Source organism: Triturus cristatus, chromosome 4_1, assembly GCF_964204655.1.
Source record: "Triturus cristatus chromosome 4_1, aTriCri1.1, whole genome shotgun sequence".
Lineage (NCBI taxonomy): Eukaryota > Metazoa > Chordata > Amphibia > Caudata > Salamandridae > Triturus > Triturus cristatus.
The window spans coordinates 549,886,753-549,906,735 of NC_140585.1; the positions used below are offsets into that span (position 1 = coordinate 549,886,753).

The window sequence follows — 19,983 nt, forward strand, 5'->3', positions numbered from 1 at the left end:
GGGAGGTCCACATCGGCGTATATTCCCAGGAGGACATATTCTAGGTCAGCCGGAATGGATTAGCCCAGAATAATACCTAGTTCCACCAGTACTTAACTCTAGTATGATTGTATGTTAGGACAGTCCCAAAGTGTAAGAAAGAATGAACATGTTTCTTTCTTACACCTCAGGAAGTTGGGCGACTCCATTCTCACAAATTTATGCAAGCGGATATGGTCATAACAGACTCTGTGTAAGATCTTAAATTGGATGAGTTTTGCCCTCAACTTAATCGCCACCTCCCTCGGGTGGGTTCATCAAGGCTGCGTCCCAGTCTGTGTCATCTATGCCACCCACCTCACTTTCCCACTTTTATCTCAGTTTCTTCAAAGAGTCAGGCATATTGTTGCCAATTGTCTTATAGGTCCAGTAAAACGATTTTGCCTCCAATTCCCTCGGAAGCAGTCTGCTTTTTAGAGATGTGTATTCAGGAATTTCAGAAGTATCTAGTCCTTCCACATTCCAGGCATGTCTGAGTTGTATACATTTGAAGTATTGTGTGCCATTAAGCTGGTAGTCTTTCTGAAGGGAGATAAAAGGAACTATGTTCTCTTGCTCCAGGAGACCAACCAACCTGGAGAGCACAATAAGGTCTCTTGCTCCAAACTCTTAGTTTTCCGATTTCCTTCAATCTCAACCCAACCCACAAAGGGGTCTAACGGGAGACCATCATATGCACTCCATTACATATTTACAGTCCTTGATGGTCGTCTGGGTTGCCGGTAGCAGATTTATCATACTCTTTCTTCCGTATAAGTAGTGTGGGTAGAGCCTGGGATATAACTGGTGTCTTTTCCAATATATATGTGGGAGGTCTCCGGAGGCATAGCCCCAATCGTTGGCAACTATCAAGTGTGCCACCCTGTAGTAGGTCGGGAACACTGTATTGGCTGCTACGCAGTGTCCACAGTGCCACTCCAGGGTGCCCTTCGTTCCATAGCAGTTTTCAGACCTCTCCCTCTATCTTGGTGAAAATCTTATCTGGGATTTTGTGGTAAGTATCCTGGAGGACATATCATAGTTTTGGCAAGGTTATCACTTTAAACAGAGCCACCCTCCCAGCAGCGTTGGTGGCAATATCCTCCACTGGTCCACATCCCCAATAAAGTCTGCCAGTACTCTCTGGAGATTTTGATCTAAGCCGAGCTTCCTGCCTGAGGTCAAATATATATTCCCAGGTACTGGAACCCCCTCCCTATCTATACATAGCCTCCCAACAGAAGGTCTAACGAGTCCAGGTCTCCTCCTACTGGGTAAAGGCTTGATTTGCCCCAATTTATTGTGTATCCTGCTTGGGCACCATATTCTTGGAAGACCCTAAACACTCCTGGTAGTGCCGCACTTGGGCGGGTGACAAAGGAGGATGTCATCTGCATAGAGTGAGATCTTCTCAAACGCCATTGTGGCTTCCTCAGTGATGAAGCCTGTAATACTGGATGTGCACAGGCTATGCAATTCAACGTTTCCAGTATGAGGGGGAATAAAGGGCAGCCCTGTTTCGTATCCCGCCCAATCGGGAATTTCGCACATAAGATTCCATTTACTCTGACTGCAGCCATTGGATTCCTATATAGCAAAGCTATCCAGGCCAGGAACTTGGGACCAAAATAAAATCTCTTCAGGGCCTGTGTCAAAAAGGGCCAGTGTACTCAACTGAATGCCTTCTCGGCGTCTAGGGAAAGGAATATGTGGAGGTCTCCTCTCGGATGAACTGCCTCCAGCCAATTGTTGAGCCTACAGAAATTAAATCTGGTCTTTCTGTTTATCATAAATCCGGATTGGTCCTTGAGGATAAAGGGGGTAATTAGCTGTGTGGCTAAGACTGTTGCCAGTATCTTGGTCTCTATGCTAAGGAGTGAGCTTGGGTGATGAGAACTGCTATTTGTGGCCTATGTATTTCCACTATTGTGGCGCTGCGGAGGTGTGGTGGCAATGTTCCCTCATTTCATGCCTCGATGTACATTTTGAGTAGATGAGGTCCTAGGATCCCGTCATTTCTTTTAAAGAAAGCCGCTAGTATACCGGGGAGTTTAATTACTTTCTCTTGGACGTAGCGGTCCTTCAAAGCGAGGGTCGGAACCTTCACACTTGCTAAGTACGCTTCTATTTCAGGGGTTTCAGCTAATGGTCACACCCTATAGAAGTCCTCTTAATATCTTGCAAACTCGCCAGCTATGTTCCGGTCTGTATCAGTTATTGCTGCCCAGTATGCTGTGAACCCCACATGCTTCCACCTCCTTCTGCCCAAACCATATCAGTGGCTGTCGGCCTAGTCGTTCATGATGTAGAGAAGATGTTGGGTTGCTAAGATCTGGATTTTTGCTTCATTCTGTACTAGCATTTGATATCCCTTGCAGAGGCCCACTAGCCTACGAAGGATGGAGGGATCTGATCTAGCCCCTGGGGGCCCTTTTAACTTCACTAGGCATCTTTCTATCGAATTTCCGTTTGCTCCCCTGTCTTTTTATATGCTACAATATTCCGTGCACGGTCCCAAAGCACTGTTTTGAAGGTCTCTCAAAGTGTGGACCGCCAAGTCCACTGATTGTTATCCGCTAAGCAATGCTCCCGAACCCATGCAGTGAGACTGTTTCCAGAGTGTGAGCCAGAGGGGGAAGTGGTAAGACAGGCCTCTGGCCTAATATTCAGCCCTAGCTATCCCATTTATCTCTCCTGCTGAGGCAAAGAGGTAGTCTAGTCTGGAGAACACCCTATGGACTCCAGAGAAATAAAAGTATCTTCGCTCGTTTGGAAGTGGTGTGAAAGATCAGAGATTTCCAGCATAGTCGCAAAGTGTGCCAATGGTGTCTCACTCTATGCTTCAGGGGCTGGGCCGAGCAGTCTAGCTCCAGTCCCATTACATCATTAAAGCGTCCCCAACACACACGCACAATGTAAAGGGAGGAGTCTGTTTTTCACAGGATCTCAGTAACTTTGTCTGGGGTGTGGCATTGCATTGAAGGCAACATCCCTCCTTCCCCACACTGTGGTGTTTAAGTCCAGTTGGGATCTAACCAGGACTACTGGATCTGAAAGGAGGGGGGGAGGGGAGGGGGTTCCTAGCCAGTATTGATACTCCCCACGAACCCATGGTAAATTCGGTGGGGGCCAGCATGGTGTAGGCCCTTCTGCGTAAGAATAGGCATTGGGAGCACAGCAAGTAGGTCTCTTGAAACAAGACTACATCTGGCTTTAGTTGCATATGTTAGGTGGCACCAGCTTTCTCTTGACTTCATTACCTAGCCTGTTCACATCCCATGTCTCCTTGCGTTTATCTACCAGGAACTGCAGTGGACTATCCTTATGAATTGTTAGGGTAAGTCCCTCTATTAATTTAAATACCACCTTCACTATGTATAGTAGATGTCACTTCACAGGGTTCAGATTCACCTAGTTTTTATCACCCTTCACGTTTAGAGTGCACTTTCACTACATTTGCACTCTAATTGTTCACGAGATATTTAATGTCAATACACAGTGATTGTACCATGCATTCTTTAACCTCCTTGGCCTTCCTCCCCTTACAGGTAGACCGAGCTGCAGGTAACTCTACAACTGTGACTGAGAATGCTCACTGGTTATTTAGATATAATGTTGAATTCTAGATGTAGATAGAAAACATCTTTTTGGTCCTTAGGAATCGCCAGAGTATTTCTCTAATGGAGCGAGAAACATGTCGACCTGACTGAGGCAGTGTATATAACCTAGTCGATAATCCTAAGTTAACAACACTCAACCTCAGAGTTTTTTAATTAGGGGAGAAGACTTCCTAATAAATTAGTTGAGTAAGTACTTCGACCCCTATTTTTAACAATTAACACATTTCATCTACATCACCTTAGAGCCCCACACACCCATGCAACCACCGGCTTCATTGGATTTAAAAGATCTCCATAAAAGTGCTCCATAAAAAAGAGCCCGTCGGGTATTGCACCAGCCGACTCGATGCAGGAGCAGCCCGATGATGATGCAATACATTCGAAGGGGAACGTGAATTACGATACCCCTTAGTTTGTGTGAGGGCCTCAAAATCCAATATTTCAATTGTCCGTGAACACATTCCTCCCCTCCTTCTACTTACAGGAACAGCTCTGTCATTTTTGTTGTACATTATGGAGCTCCTCCCAGCTTTGCCAAGCCATTGTCTAACCGCACTCTAGGATGAATTTCACATCTACCTCCTTGCTTGAGCCTAAGTAACTTGTCTTCCTTTCCCACTCACTCCCCGCCCATGCCCATCTACCCACATGTCAACAAAACTACTACTTTGCAGGTCAGGCCTGAGAGGTCTGTAGTTCCCCCAACCCTCGTATTCTCTAAACTATATGCCATACAATTTAACAATGGGTTAAACAATTCACCCCTTTCATTCAAGCACTCACCCGAGCTGTATTGCGTCTGCACGGGTGTGGAGAAAAGTACCCTGTCACTCACTCTCCAAGTATCTTGATTCGGACACCCCAGCTATCACTCACACACAGTTCACACTTGAGGGAGAAAAAAGGAAAGTGGTTGAGGCCCTCTCTCACTGGTCATGTCCACCCCTTATCTGGCCCCCTCCTAGGCCACTATCTCTTTGCTCCTCCTCCCAAGCATCCCCTTTGTCCCTTCTTCCACCTCCCTCAGAATTCAGCATTCTCAGTGTCTTCGTGTTCAATGTCTCTCTGGCCAACGTTCAGTGTTACTTTGTGAGTTATGGTTGACTGCATCCTCTTCCGTTCCTCCTCGATGTCTCCCTTCCTCTCCATCGGTCTGACATCGTTGGCTTTACTGTCATCGTATGTCCTCTTCATATTCTCAGGATCTTCCAATGATTGCTCGGTTTCCATTTATCCACCCTATGGATCTGCTCCGGCCTCTTGATTGGTTCCACTTCTTGCTCGTCAAAGACCAGAGTTTGGGTCTGGACCCAAGTCTAATCCTCTGAAAGTGTATTTTTGCTATGTTTTGCGGTGGCTTGAGCTGTGTTCTCTCCTGTAACCAGCTCCAGGACTCTTCTGGTTTGGGCTAAAAAGTATCATTGTAAATTACTTTCAATTTTGTGGCAAAGGCAAGTTTTATTGTAGTTGTAATGAGCGGAGCTTTGATTTCACTGCGTTGAATGTCCGTCTCTGTACTTCACAGGAGTAATCTGAGGAAATCCTAATGGAGGAAGATTTCAACTTGATTTCCCCTAGCTGACTCGCTTCCTTAAGGATTAGGTCTCTATCTTGAAAATTCAGTAAGAGGGCAATAATGGCTCGCAGGGGCTTCCTAGAGGCGGTCAGGCCGCGAGCGTCCTATGTGCTCGCTCTATCACAAAGCAGTTGGAGAAGTTCTTATCAGTGAAGGTAGACCAGAGCCACTGTTCGAGAGAACCCACCATGTTTGCCACTTCAACTCCCTCAGGGAACCCACCATTCTTGGGTTGTTTTGTCTTGCCCAGTTTTCTGTATCATCAACGAGCCTGAGTAAGTCTTTGGTTACTGCTTGCAGTTCTTTGACGTCTTTCGCCATGGACTGTGTCGCATCCACCAATTCGGACACTCTTCCCTCTGTCACTCGGTCAGCCACACTGTGTATTAACAGTGGCACTTCCGATCTAAATTCCCCAATCCTGGTCTCCAGTTCTGTTCTAGACAACTGGATTGCATTCAGAAGGGCAGCATTGTTGGGCAATGCGGGTGGTAGCTCTGATGCACTTTCCACCACCTTGGTATAGTTGTCTATTTTACCTTGATGGGGAGGTTTCGAAATCTTTGTCTTTCGCCATTGAGAAGTGTCTGTCTCCACCTCACTGTCTCTTCAATTGGGGGATGGTGGTCTAGGCCCTTTTTGCAGGGTCATCTCTGAACATTTTGCCTTCCTCCTGTATTTCTTCTGACCTGTTTTTGTTGGTTTTATGACTCTGGGGAATTTACCACTGCTGATCAGTGCTAAAGTGCATATGCTCCCTATTGTAAATTGTTGTAATGGATTGGTGACTCCATGATTGGCTCATTTGATTTACTTGTCAGACCCTAGTACAGTGCACCATGTGTGCCCAGGGCCTGTAAATCAAATGCTGCTGGTGGGCTTGCAGCACGGATTGTGCCACCCACAGAAGCAGCTTGTAAAATATGGCTCAGGCCTGCCATTGCAGAGCCTGCGTGCAGTCTGGGACTGCCATGTCGACTTGGCAAGTGCACCCACTTGCCAGTCCCTAAACCTTCCTTTTTCTACATATTAGTCACCCCTAAGGTAGGCCCAAGGTACTCCTGTGGGCAGGGTGCATTGTATGCAAAAGGTAGGACATGTGTGTGGCATGTCCTGGTAGTGAATTACAGCCAATTTTGTTTTTCACTATTGCAAGGCCATCTGTTCCCATAGGCCAGAATGGGCAGTTTGATTATAACATCTTATAATCCTAACTGACACAGGGAACAAGGTAGACAAGCATTGGCATAGCCAATAGGTCTCGCCTTTGGGACCTTAAAAGTGTTTAGCCATGCAAGAGTTGCATAACTAAATACTTATAAGGTCCCAAAAGCGAGACCTATTGGCTATGCAAAGCGGCCGTGCCTCCGCCAAAGTGAAAGTGATCGCGATGGCGATCACGATCAAACATCAAAGCGGCCGCGAAAGTGAAAGTAATCGCGGTAAAGCGCAGCACGCGCGCCCGCGCACATGCACTGTAGCTCTAGGCTGGCCTGGTAGCACTTTAAGAGCCCTCTCAATAAGTCTCGACAGACCAGCGCATGCGCTGGGTCAGGCGAGACCTAAAAAATGAGTTTAGTATGCCTGAACTCAGAATGTTCAAATACATCTTTTAATGTGAGTGATTTTTACATTCTGTGTTCGAAAATACCACTTTTAGAAAGTAGGTATTTTCTTGCCTAAACCTCCAGTATGCCTGTGCTAGGTTTGTGTATTCCATGTCTGGTTTGTGAGTGGCAGGGGCTGGAGAGGGCCTTGGCTCAAGCAGTCTGATGGGACAGGGCAGGGCTGAATAGGACCTGCATTGAATGGAGAATAGGGGGGAGGAGATTAACTTTCACTTGCCTGAGCCTTCATAGAATAGAGAGTAGGGGAAGGAGACTTGCTTTCAGCTCCCTGGGCCAGGTCTGTTTTCAACAATGCTGTCTCCACCTCCTGCCAGGAAGCTGCACCAGGGAGGACAGAACTGGTTTTGGCTGGGCACAGACACACTCTCCCTTCAGAGAACAAAGGATTTTGCAGTATAAATATTGGGGCCCAGACCCCATAACTTTAGATCACTTTTGGGAATCAAGAGGACCCTTTGCCAAGGAGAGAAACCAAGGAAGCTGAAGGAGGATACTGCCCCTGTGCTGTTTGGGGTTGGCCTGTAGTGGTTACTTATTGCCATGGAAAGGAGAAAAGGAACTTTGTGTGTACTTTTACTATCTTGACGAAGATCTCGAAGGGCTTGAAGCTGAGCTTGCCTCCTGTTATGAAGACTCACCACCAGCTCCCCCCTGAATTTCCTTGCTGGGAATTCTACCTGCAGTGAGGAGCCTGCTGTTGTTTCGGGCCCTCTGGAGCTGGAAGCGTGACGCAACGAGGAAGAAGTGTGTCGCCCAAGCAGTTGCCATCGCATCGCCGAGGAAGCGTGCGGTATCACCGGAGAAGCGTGCCGCCGCCGTAGAGGTTGCTGTCGCATAACCGGAGAAGTGTGTACCAGGGCCTGTCGCGGCTCCAAAGTTTATCAATTTCACCGCACAACCGTCAGGCGTACATGCATCGCATCCACGTTGTCACATCGCATCAAAGACATCATTTTGTTGCATTGCACCAGATCGTCGCATCAAGGAGCTATCTTGTCGCATCGTAACCGGAACGCAGTAAGAAACTGACGCATCACCTCCTCTCCGGTAAGGAACCGACGCATCAACTCCGCCAAAGCAAGGAACAGACGCATCACCTCCCTGCGACCCTTTTGTTTGTATTGAGTGACATATCCAAAGTACTTTGAGAGTAAAGTGTCGCATTTACCATCTACATTGAACTAAGCTATTTCTACCATCTGAAAGTCATATTTGTATTACAGTATTGTGGATTTTTGTCGTTTGGTCTTGTGTTATGTCTAGTAAAGATTACTTATTTTTCTAAACTGGTGTTGTGTTAATTTGTAGTGTTTTCACTGTATTACTGTATGTGTTCACAAATGCTTCACACACTGCCTCTGAGATAAGCCTGTCTGCTCGTGCCAAGCTACCAAGGGCGTGAGCAGGGGTTATTTTAGGAGTGTATCCACCTTCCCTGACTAGAAGCAAGGGTTCCTATTTGGACAAAGGTGCAAGCCATTGCCAACTAGAGAGCCCCATTTCTAACTTGAACTTTAATATCATCCGGTATAGTGACCTGCAATTGCTCATAGCAGACTTCTCTACTCATGCCGGGTTCACATCTAGAGAAACGCAATATGGAATGCAGCACCATCTGGGCCTGCCTGTGGGTGCGTAACTTCTCGTCTGAGGGTCGACTTTATGCAATAGCAGCCTGGGAGCCGGATCTGTATGCTTCAGCCAGTATTGATCCCATTCTTTATGTTATCTCCTTGCACCATCCTATCGCTTTACCTTTCTACCCTACCTGCCTCGGGGTCTCTGTTGACAATTGCTGTTTTTGGGAATCCAGAGGAAGGGGTCCTCGCTTTGCCCCCAACTCTATCTCGTTCTGCCACTTTCAAACAGCGGTAAATATGGAATTTGCTTGAGCATCATGGGTTGTGATCAGGGGTGCTGGGGGGGGGGGGGGGGGGGAGGGAAGGCCCCCACGGTCAGTATCTTCCCCCCCCTCAATAAGGGGTTGCTTCATTACCGCTTCCTCACCTTTCACAACTGCCTTGCTTTTCAGGGCTCCCAGTGTTGAGGGCAAGGCTCGGTCAGCTCCTCCATATCAGCTTTGTGTAACTGGACAGATTCTAAATTGTATATGCGGTATGTTTGTGGGAGGGTGAGGGCAGGGAGTACACATACTCGTGATCTATAGGCCCCAGTTTGAGACCACCGCCTCACTCCTGGGCCTTGGTCATTCTCACTCTTTCTGTACATCTAGGCATCTCCTACCTCTCCCATGACGCTGATCCCCATCTTAGCAAGCTGGGATGCGGGTTTTTGTGTGGGATGATGATTGGGTTCTGACTCTTTGAGGTGTTTCTGCCCCGTCGACCCAATACCGGATGCCTATATTACGGGATGAGGCCACTCCAGACAGACGCCGATATACGCTCTGATCTGCTGGGCGCACCGGGAGGGGAGGGGGATGTTATAGCCCAGCTAATGAATTCTGAAACATACGACTCATAAGAAGAAGAAAACTTAATATAACAGGAAAAAGGCTGTCAATTGGTGTAAAGTGTGCATGAATGAATAATAATGCAATGACATAATGTGACATAGTGAATTGTAAAAAATACAAAGCAGATTTAAATAACCTAAATAATTGAGTGTCTAATTAAATAGGACATCTGAATTTTATTTCCCAAACTTTCAGGTTTCTTAAGTATGCACACCATATTTGACTAATTATAAAATTTCATGTATTCAGACTAATCAATGGATAAAACTTTTTCAATAAGAGCCATACCTGAAAATACACCAGGAAGCAATCTAGTTTTCTTTTGCTGGAACCCCTGTCGAAGTACTGCCCACATGTATCAAGAATGGTGCAGACTAGTCTGATTCGGAAAAGGTGTTCCGGAGGATCAAGTATGCTAGGTCCGCCATCAGAATTCACACCAAATGAAATAAATGAGTACAGAGTTCTGAATATAACTGCAGACTCCACCATTCTGTAATTATACAGTTCACCTAAGAACTTGGCACTACTGATACGTCGCTGGTTAAATTTTGGTTGGTTAACCTAAAAGGAAAAAAAAAGTATGCATCAACTCAAACAAAGATCCACATGGACACTTTAATCATTAAATATTATCAAGATCGGAAACATTCAATGGGATCGAGTTGAGAAAAAAAAAAAAAAATCCTTTCAGTAATAGTAGTACACGGCATCTATACAGCAGATTCTTTCTCTCTTTAAGTACAGTGTTGGGATTGAAAGTCCTCCTTATAGTAAGGGACGTGCACCCAGGACCGGAGGGCCCTAACTGTACTGATGTCTGGATCTCCAATGCTTTTTTTGTCATAAGGACACACAGCATGTGTGTGTGTAACAACATAGGCCTGTGTCACAGATTGTGGTCCTCTTGGACCGGGGTGGTCACCCAAACCACTACCCTCACAGTGGTGAAAGGCTACTGTCTTTATCAGGAACTAAGCACAGCAAGTGCGGTGGTGACAGCATACCATGTAGTGGTCTGTAGGAGTGAAGAACAAGGTACTTACCTTCAGTAACAATGTATCTGTAAGAGACATAAGTTAGTTATAGATTCCTTATCTTAGAATTACCCCCAGGCGTTAGACTGGATCCGGAGAATTTTTTCTTAGCTGTACCTCTGCGCGTCGGTGTGTTGCGTTGGTCGACTGTGCGTCTGTCGTCGTGGTCACCGGGATGACATGGTGGTGGTGCCTCCTGCACGCTGTCAGTTCTTTCTTTTTCTGCACCAGCATCGCGCAGATCCGTAGAATGCTACCCCTTAGTCACTTTTTGACGTTTTGTTGACTTCTTTTTCGAGTCTTCGACTCCTGATGCGTGAGGAATGTCCCGTACAAGAGGAAGGTATCAAGACCGCTCGCAGAGCCAGCACACCTCGTCGCACTCCAAGTCCACGTGGTCTTCGGGTAAGTCTAAGAAAGAGAGGTCCTTTTAACCTGCGTCATTGGAGTGAGGCCTAAAGTGCTACTGCTGTGTGCTTAACTCACCCTTGGCCTACATCGGTTTGGTGTGTAGTGCTACACAGCACATGCATGTATGGTGTAGATGTGCGGTGTGTATGCGCTCCTGTGAAGGTATAAGTCATACTTCCGGTTTCCAGTCGCCGGATGTCAGAAGGTACAGCGTACTCGCAGCCTCCACGTCACTATCGAAAGTGCAGCCTTACACACGGCTCCACCATCTTACGACAATAGTCCTGACCTGAGATTGTACTAGAGAAAATAGTATCTACTCCTGTATCAGCTGGGACGGTAGTACATCCGGCGGAGAGACTGGCTACGTCGTTTCGAGAGCCTGACAGCCCTAAAGTAGTCCTGGGGTATTCCCCGGACGAAACATGTGTTGGCTGGGCAATCGCATGCAATAAAGAAGAAAAAACATCACTCCATTCTGTTCTTCTACGTTTAAATATATCGTATGAATACAGTAATTTTCTATCTGCCGCACCCGAACACAGAGAAATTTTGACATATATTCTATTTGACGTGTGCACAGGCCTGCCTATAATAAGGTATAATACATGGCAGGGTCTTGGTTCCATTTTGGGAGACCCAAGGATGCATGGTGAAACAGGAGGAGATACCAGCACCAGGATACCTTCACGGTGATAGTGCACTCTACAAATCTGCATAACAGGTAGCAGAATCCCCCCCGACAGATTTGTGTATTGCTACATTTGTATAAGTTGAGTGGGACGCACTGGAAAAACAGAGAGCCAGGCTCTCAAATTCCCTTAAAAGTGTAATCTTTGAGAAAGCGGTCACAAAGAAGTGGACTGGGAACATATCAGGAAGGAGATGGGTCTGAAAGACGAATCATAGAGCGTAAGGCAGAGTCCCTGGGGTGACCTTTTGATACACCACTGTGGCCAACACCAAGGTGTGAACTTCTAGTCACTCTGACAGCCTGTTTTATGGGGCTATCAGATATGAACTGCTTCCAGGAGGAAGAGAGGGCAGAGGAGTGGACACTTAAGAAAGAAGCAGACCCCCCTCCCCCCAATATAAACTTCAAAGATGCAAAGTCTAAATCAAATCTAAATGTCTGACCATATGAAGAGAGTTTGAGACAACAAAAACTGTCAACTAGCTATTCGGGCTGTAAGAGGAAAAGAAGCTCTACTAGTTCTGCCTGTGAGCAGGAATGAGGCCAAGGCTTATTAGTCTCCAGGCTAGTTGAGGTGACATCACCCAGAGAATCCAAGACCAACTGCCCTGGAGTATCAGCGCATGCCTGCTTGCTAAGACCAGTGAACCCTGTGAGGAAGATGAGCATTAGAGGGGAGGGAAGTCCAGTGGAGAATCCTATTGAGTGGATCCCCTTAGCAAGGTGTGAGGAGATGGCTGCTGTACTAATCCAGCTGTAACCTGTGTGCAGGGGAAGTCTGCAACACTTCTATACCAGAGGAGGGCCACAGTGAAGTGAGCTGTGATCGCTGCTGCACAGAATGGGTCACCACTCATGTACAGTAGAAATCAAGCGACACTGTACGCCAGAGGGAGGTGCAGTGAAGAAACTCACTGTGTTGATCAGGTAGGAGCCCGTGTAGTGTGGAGATAGTGACCTCCATATACTGCAGGTGGTCTGATCACCAGGACCAAGCAAGAGGCGTTACCTGGTCAAGATAGTCATTGGAGAGAGGCCGCCGTGGTGACCCTAGGGGGGCTGCACTGTACCGATTTCCAGCACTAGGACCTTCGCACCTCCCCCTAACCCAGCTTGAAGGAGCAGCAAGAACTCTATGGCAGCTGCACGATCGATTGAGGAACTTGAAGACCGCTGAGCGCAGCCCATGTGGGCTGCATACAAAGAACTTACTAGAGACAGCCACTGAAGCTCTAGCGCTGGTGGTTGGGGGGCGCTCAGTGACTCCACTCGCTCTGATCTGATGGTGCAGGTTAAGACTGTTTTCACGACAGTTGGCCCTATGGTACTTGTTTGCCAGTCACTTTTGACTTTAATAAGGAGTTGGTGTGGGACTGATGACTCATACTACTAGTGGGGCTTCACATGAATGCTGCTTATAGTGAATGGGGAATAGCCACTACATTATTTGACTGGACAATCATTTATTGCTGCTGGCAAGTGTATTTTGAGCTGGGAGGTTGTATTCATCCCTTGTCTACTACCCCCAAGAAGCCTTGGACTGCTCGACCAGTGCTACTACTTGGAGTCCAATGCTGAAGGGGTATTTGGCCCGTTGCTTAGTTTCCATAGTAGGTCAGTCCCGGGACATTAGGAGTAAAAGGCCCCAACCCTCACGTTGGGGCCAGTAACCCCTGCTTCCCCATGGCCCTCTGAACTGGGTTCTGATAAACAGCCATATACAAAATGGCAACATTAATTCCTTTGCTAGAGTCTAGGCAGTAATGCCCTGGTAAGGTAGTCAAAGATTTCATGTGCAGAGACAAGTAGTCAAGAATTCATACACCAGTGGCTTCTCACAGAAGGCGAAACAGTCCCTTCTGGTGCCACCATGACAGAACACAGATCAATATCCCATTGGCAGGGGAGGGACCTACAGGCAGTGTCTACGTTTGTTTATCACAAACAGATCAATATTTGTCATTATCCAGATTTGAAAATACTTTTTCAGAACTGTTACCTTATTCTTCTACAGATGTTTCCTGATGGACTGCGGTGAAATAAGATAGCAAAAATGAAGTCAATTTGGGGCAGGTTATCAGAAAGGAGATATATGTGCCTGCTCTGACTTAGATCTGTGCATATCAACTTCACCCTGTGCTAAAAAGGGGGCGGGAGTAGGGTTGTAGAGTTTCAAGCATCAATATAACAGCCTTCAGTTCCTGTTCACTGGTATGCAGGTAAGCCTCTTAGGAGCTGGGCCTCCTCATACGTCTTACCCTACATGTCTGGATGTACTGTGCCATGTGGACATTGGTCTGGGAATGGACTGTCATGCAATAGACTGCCATTTTCACTAAAGAAGTATATGCTGAACCTTTGCTTTGCAAACACTAGATTGTCCCATGCCCTGGATGGGAAACAACTGCCTTGTCAACCAACTGCTTGCAAAGTGACCCCCTGCGCTTCCTCGCATTAAGACCCAGAACTATGCATGAGGCCTCACGTTTAACAGTCTAACTGTCCTCACTGTCAGACCCTGTTTTGTCTTGTAAAGGGAAAACATTTCAAAAATGCCTAAAACTATTGTCCTGCAAGAAAAAAAAGTTTACTGATGTGGAATCGAAAGCTGCCCTCTAGTGGATGGAGATAGCATTTGGATTGCACACGATTACATATAGGTGCCCATCGTTCACTGGCCATCCATTCACTTGCTACCTAAAAGCCCAAAGTTCTTCATTGCTAATGCGGAGTGTTTCATTGCACAATGCTAATTACTACATAATATGTAATGAAATGAAATTAATGAAATGAAAATAGGTACTTGTATACCGCACGCCTACTCCACAGAATGTCCCGGCGCTGAAGGACCACCGAAAGACAGGCAATCAGAGCCCAAAGGCCGAACCGAACAGAGAGAATAATTGCTGGAAAAGCCAGGTTTTTAGCTGCCTCCTAAAAGTAAGAAGATCCTGGACCTGCCTGAGGTGTAAAGGCAGACATTTCAATAAGCGAGCAGCCAGTACTTGATAGGAGCGACCGCCCACACTAGAGCGGGCAAACTTAGGAATGGACATCAGAGACTGCACTGAGGACCTCAAGGGTCATTGCGGCACATAGTGCTGGACCCTCCTCCTGAGATATACGGCGCCCGTGCCATGAAAGGCCCGAAAAGCCAGAACCAGAGCTTTAAATTGGATCCTCTTTCGGACCGGTAGCCAGTGCAAGGCATTTAGGTGGATAGTCATACATGCTCTGGGTCCCAACATGAGAATAGCTCTGGCTGCAGCATTCTGAACCACCTGCAGAGGATTAAGTACGTACTCAGGTAGGCCCAGGTACAAGATGTTGACGTAATCCAGCCTGGATATAATTAGGGCTTGGACTACAGTCTTCCGATACTCGACCGGTAGCAGGGGAAGAACGTTTAAAAAAATGTTTAGCATGCCAAAACAGGTGCCAGCGACAGTTTGAATTTGAGCCTTCATCGATAGGGTGGCATCTAGCTTGACCTCTAGGTTCTTCACAGTACTAACTGGAGCTGTGGCAGGGGACATATTGCGAGGCCACCATTGGTGCCACGATTCGCATGGTGGACGACCAAAGAAGTTAATCTCTGACTTTTCTGGGTTACACTTTAATTGGTTATGCCGTAACCAGGAGAAGACCTCCGTCAGACAGATGTCAATTTCATTGCCTCTAAAATCGGCGCCTTTGCCACACGTAAACAGCAGTTGAGTATCATCTGCATATGATATTATCTTAGCGCCATGTGACTCAGCTAAAAGTGCAAGAGGGGCCATATAAATATTGAAGAGTGACGGGCTCAAGATGGACTCCTGCGGAACTCCCACCTTCATGGGAGGAATGGGGGTCGAAAGGAAGAGGGGACCAAATGGTCTGCTGATGATCACTCAAAAAGAGGTGAACAACTTGAGAACCGTGCCCCCAAAACCACACTTCAGTAGGCTCTGCAAGAGCCAGTCATGGGACACGGTATCAAAGGCCGCGGACAGGTCTAGTAGTATCAACACTGCGCTTCCCCCTTTAGCTAGTTGCTCTTTGAAAGTTTCCGAGACTTCCAATAGAGCTGTTTCAGTACTAAGGTGGGCTCTGAAACCAGACTAGCTATCATGGAGTACATAGTTGGCTTCGACGTACTCAGTCAGAACTAGAATGACATACTGTTTTAAGACTTTGGAGAAGAAAGGCAACAGCGATATAGGCCTATAATTAGAGGCTACTGCTGGGTCAGCAGAAGGTTTCTTCAATAGAGGAAGAATTTTGCCCTTTTTCCAGCTGTTTGGCACCTGCCCCTTTTGTAATGAGGTATTCAAGACCAGATTGACAGCTGAATTTATAGTCCTAGCAATAACAGACAGTATTTTTGATGGGCAGGGGTCAGGGGGAGAACCTGACTTCAAGGTCTTCATTATCTCAAGGGATTTCTCTAAGGAAATGGGAGGAAACTGGGTAAAGGAAGGCTCAGCCCCAGAGCTGGCAAGGCGTGAAAGCCTCGCATTTTCTTACTTGGTTGGGGATGGATTCACAAAAGATTTTTGAATAGTGCAAATTTTATCATGGAAGTAGCCGGTAATATGGTGAACCCAGTCGTACGTGGGGGTAAACAGAATTCCTACCGCGCTCGGGATGAGAAGTCCTTGACAATTTTAAAGATTTCTTTACTCTTATTTCCCGCTGCCTCAATCTTAGAGGAAAAAAAGTATTTATTTTCCTCGCGGATTTTATTATAGTGGGCTTTCAGGGCTTGTTTGTATCTAGCTTTGTCCTCAGAGTTGAACACTCTCTCCAACCGTTTACACGCGCTTCTGCTTTTTCTAGGAGTTTCAGTAAACCAAGAAGCAGAGGCGCGGATAACTTTGGCCACTCGAGTGGTAAGGGGAGCCAGCTCCAAAGCACGGCACTCTAGCCAATTCTCAAGGCTGAGTACATTGATTTCAAGATTGCCGCTAATAGGAATCAGGTGCTGTCTCAGTGCTGCCTTCAAGGCCTCAGGCGTAATCTGGCGGAAGGGTCTAAAACTTCACAGGTGAGATTGAGGGCAGGATAAATCCTTGGGGACCTTAAAACCTAAGAGAAAGTTATCAGACCACAGCAGCAGAAGCAGTGCATCTGTTTCTATTCTAACATTGGAAAATATCTGGTCTAAAATATGTCCCTTCTCGTGGGTGGTTAGGTGAACATAAGGAACCAAATTAAAAATCTCCAAGGATTCCCGCAACCTCATCAACTCAGGTTCGGCTGGATTATCCATGTGAATATTAAAATCTCCTAACACCAGGCAGTGCTTGTATTAGGTGGCGACAGGAGAAATCGCTTGACTAAGTGACTCAATGAACCTTCCAGCAGGGCCGGGAGGCCTGTAACTAAGTACGCCGGCAATCGTCTGATAAGCGGATGCAGTGAAAAGAGAACAAAGGCCTTCTGCTCCATCTACATCCTCGATAGGTAGAATAGAGCACAAGGACGTTTTTAAAAAAATTATAGCAATCCTCCGCCCCCCCCCCCCCCGACCACTGGCTGGTTCTTCTTTATAATCAGATAGCCCGACAGGAGGGCACTAGCAATAGTGGGGTTGGAGCCCTCGTTGAGCCGGGTATCCGTTACAAACATTAGGTCAGGGTTAGTGTAAAGCAGGCGGTCATATAATTGTAACTCATGTGTTTTTTATAGACCGAGTGTTCAGAAGCAAAGCCTTGAGATGGCCGCCCTCCCGAACATTTAAATCCAGAGGGGGACCACCGGTCCACCTTGCCTCGCTTCTCCCATTAATCTCGCTAATGGAAGGGCCAGCCGCCCATTTACAGAGAGTACAGACGAGCGACTTAGCCACGGGGTTAAGGGCATTGAGGGAGCAGCAACTCACCTGTTTACCGATGTCAAGCAACTCAATCCTACTGTAGTGCACAGGGCCACTATGAGAGCAGGGAAAACTGGCAGCATTTCCAGGCCAGGCCGCCTCCGGGACGTTGACAGGTGCAGATGGGTTGCCTTAGGCGCGTCCGCTGCGCGGTAGCGCAGCATCCCTCCTTATGTAGCCCAGGATTGATAACTAGACCGCTAACTTCCTAAAATGGAGGTTGTAGTCGTTGCACTGAGTACCCCAGCTCAGGGTTCGATTCCACCCTCCCACCACCATTCAAATTCAACAGTACAATTTCAATCAGTGCAGTGATTTACAAGTGCAGCTGATTGCACTGTCACGGGGCCGGTCGCGCAGCGTCTCTCCTTATGTAGCCCAGGATTGATGACTAGATTGCGAACTTCCCAAAATGGCGGTTCTAGTCGTCACACCTAGAACCCCAGCTCTGGGTTTGATTCCACCCTCCCACCATACAATTTTAATCAGAGCAGTGTTTTAAAAACCGAACTTTCTACTAAAAACAAATGCTGTCAGTTAAAATGGCTGAGAACTAATCAGAGCCGTTCTAGTGCAAAAGGTAAAATCTCCTCGCCAAGCGAGCGTAATTGCAGCTGATTGCACTGTCACGGGGCCCGGGGCATAATGTATTGTTACGGTTTTATATATTATGATAGTAAGTCTCTTCCTCTGTATTTATACCTTAATGCAGTGGTTCACACACTTTTAACTCCTGAGGACCCCGATTGTGTCACCATCTGAAGCCAGGGACCCCCAAGCAATTTGTATGATATAAATTTCAAAGGTTAAAACAGTAATTAGAAAAAAATAAACACAAGTGTGCACACAAAACTAATACTCAAATTACTAAAAAAATTTTGTATTTCAATTCCATTCTTTATTTTGGTTTTAGTTTAAACAATAAAAGATACACAATAATTAATCACATTCCATAATAATATAATACATTTGAGCCTTCTGAAGATTCCACTTTAGACCATTTTCGACAAAAAGAAAAAAGGTTCATTATAGAGAAGACCGACCATCTGTATGACAGTTTAAAATATATAACTATAATAAATACATTAAAAAAGCTATGCATAAATACATTTATAAAAGGCATTTGAGGAGTACTTGAATCAATTAACCTTACAATAGCCAAACACTTGAGTAACTATCTCTGCGTCCTTTAAGTGCACCTTCCTGGAATGGATCTATTCAAAAAGGGCAAGTGCTTTTAATAGCCATAGGCTGTGGGTGACTGTCTATACATTCCTCGAGTACAACTTACAGGAGGAAATGTAATCAAAAAAAGTGCAAATGCTTTAAGTGCAATAATATGACTAAAAGGGAATTCCTTGTAGTCTATCATTAGTATGTAAAGTGCAAGTGCGTAGCTTGTTAAAAACATAATTCCAGATACACACGTACATAAATCATTACAATTTCAAGCCTACTTTTACTCTTATTATAACCACATTAAACAGATATCAGCCTCCAAACAGGACCTAATGCCCATTTTTCGGCAAGTGGGTTTGATCCATTTCTGCCTTGGTTTAACGTAAGCGGGGCAAAAGAATAATATATGAAGGTAATTTTCTTGAGTATCAGATTGGCATAATACGCAACACTCGCTATTATTCTCCCCTTGTTTACAGACCCAATTCGATGTGTTCGAGTTGGTTTGCAGAACACCATATCGAAATTTCATGTAAAGTGATTTTGCTAACTGTGGCTGCACTTCATCCAGAAATGGCTCAAAGCTCGCTATTGGCTTCATAAGAAGAAACTGGGTTGTTAGTGTGCCAATGGCAGAGTTATGGGACACACTATTTTGGATGTACACCCAAAAAGTAGATTTTAGTATTGTCTTAGAAGCCGGTGTCAATTGGGTTGGTTCTTCCCAGAAGTGCTTTAGCCCTAATTTACCAAACCAATAAGAAACATGCTTAAGCCACTGGAGACTCGTACTGTGATCAAACCTTAGAATTTCTTCAAGGCCATCTTTGTAATGGGAAAGTTCTATTGTGGACCACAGTCGCACCCAAAATAGTAATGGTCTCAATATGGCTTGGTGATCTATACGTTTAATATTTAGGTCCATAACAAAGGGGATTAGGGGTGTACGCACTGGAAGGCATAATAGCTTTATAAACATTTTTTTTTCTCCTACCGCAAAGGTATTCTTACATGAGGGCACCCATAATTGTGCCCAATAAAGGGAAGCTGATTGTGCCCTATACTTGTATACCTCAAGGTCAGGAGAGACGGTGCTAGAATCCTACTCCTGTGTTTCTTTACTATCAGTAGGGAATTTTGGAGCAAGACAGTCTTACTTTTCTCCAAGTAATTAAAATTTTGCACGTTTTCTAGTTTTTGACCATTAGGTTCTTTTTAAAAGATCTGTGTGGATTAATTACCATATATTTGATTTTGCTGGAATTTATTTCTAGGCCCTTAATATCGCAGTATGCACAGAAAGAGTCTAATAAACATTGTAGACCTTTTGGAGTTTGAGATATTAGAATGGTATCATCTGCGAATAAAAGGGCTTGTACCACCCTCCCCCTAACTTGGGTGAATCATATGCACAACTCATTAAGTACTCTGGAATATCGTTAACATACAATGAAAATAGGGTGGGCTCCAACACGCAACCTTGC

General features: G+C 45.9%; 1 protein-coding gene across 9 annotated transcripts in view; it reads right to left on the bottom strand.

Moving 5' to 3' along the window:
- UPF2 (UPF2 regulator of nonsense mediated mRNA decay) overlaps positions 1–19,983 on the bottom strand; it is a 1,571,752-nt gene that overhangs the window by 898,722 nt on the left and 653,047 nt on the right. For all 9 annotated transcript variants that reach the window (XM_085652863.1, XM_085652867.1, XM_085652865.1 and 6 more), the window contains one exon: positions 9,607–9,882. In XM_085652863.1, coding sequence (XP_085508989.1) covers positions 9,607–9,882 — 276 coding nt within the window. The remainder of the gene's footprint in view (positions 1–9,606; positions 9,883–19,983) is intronic.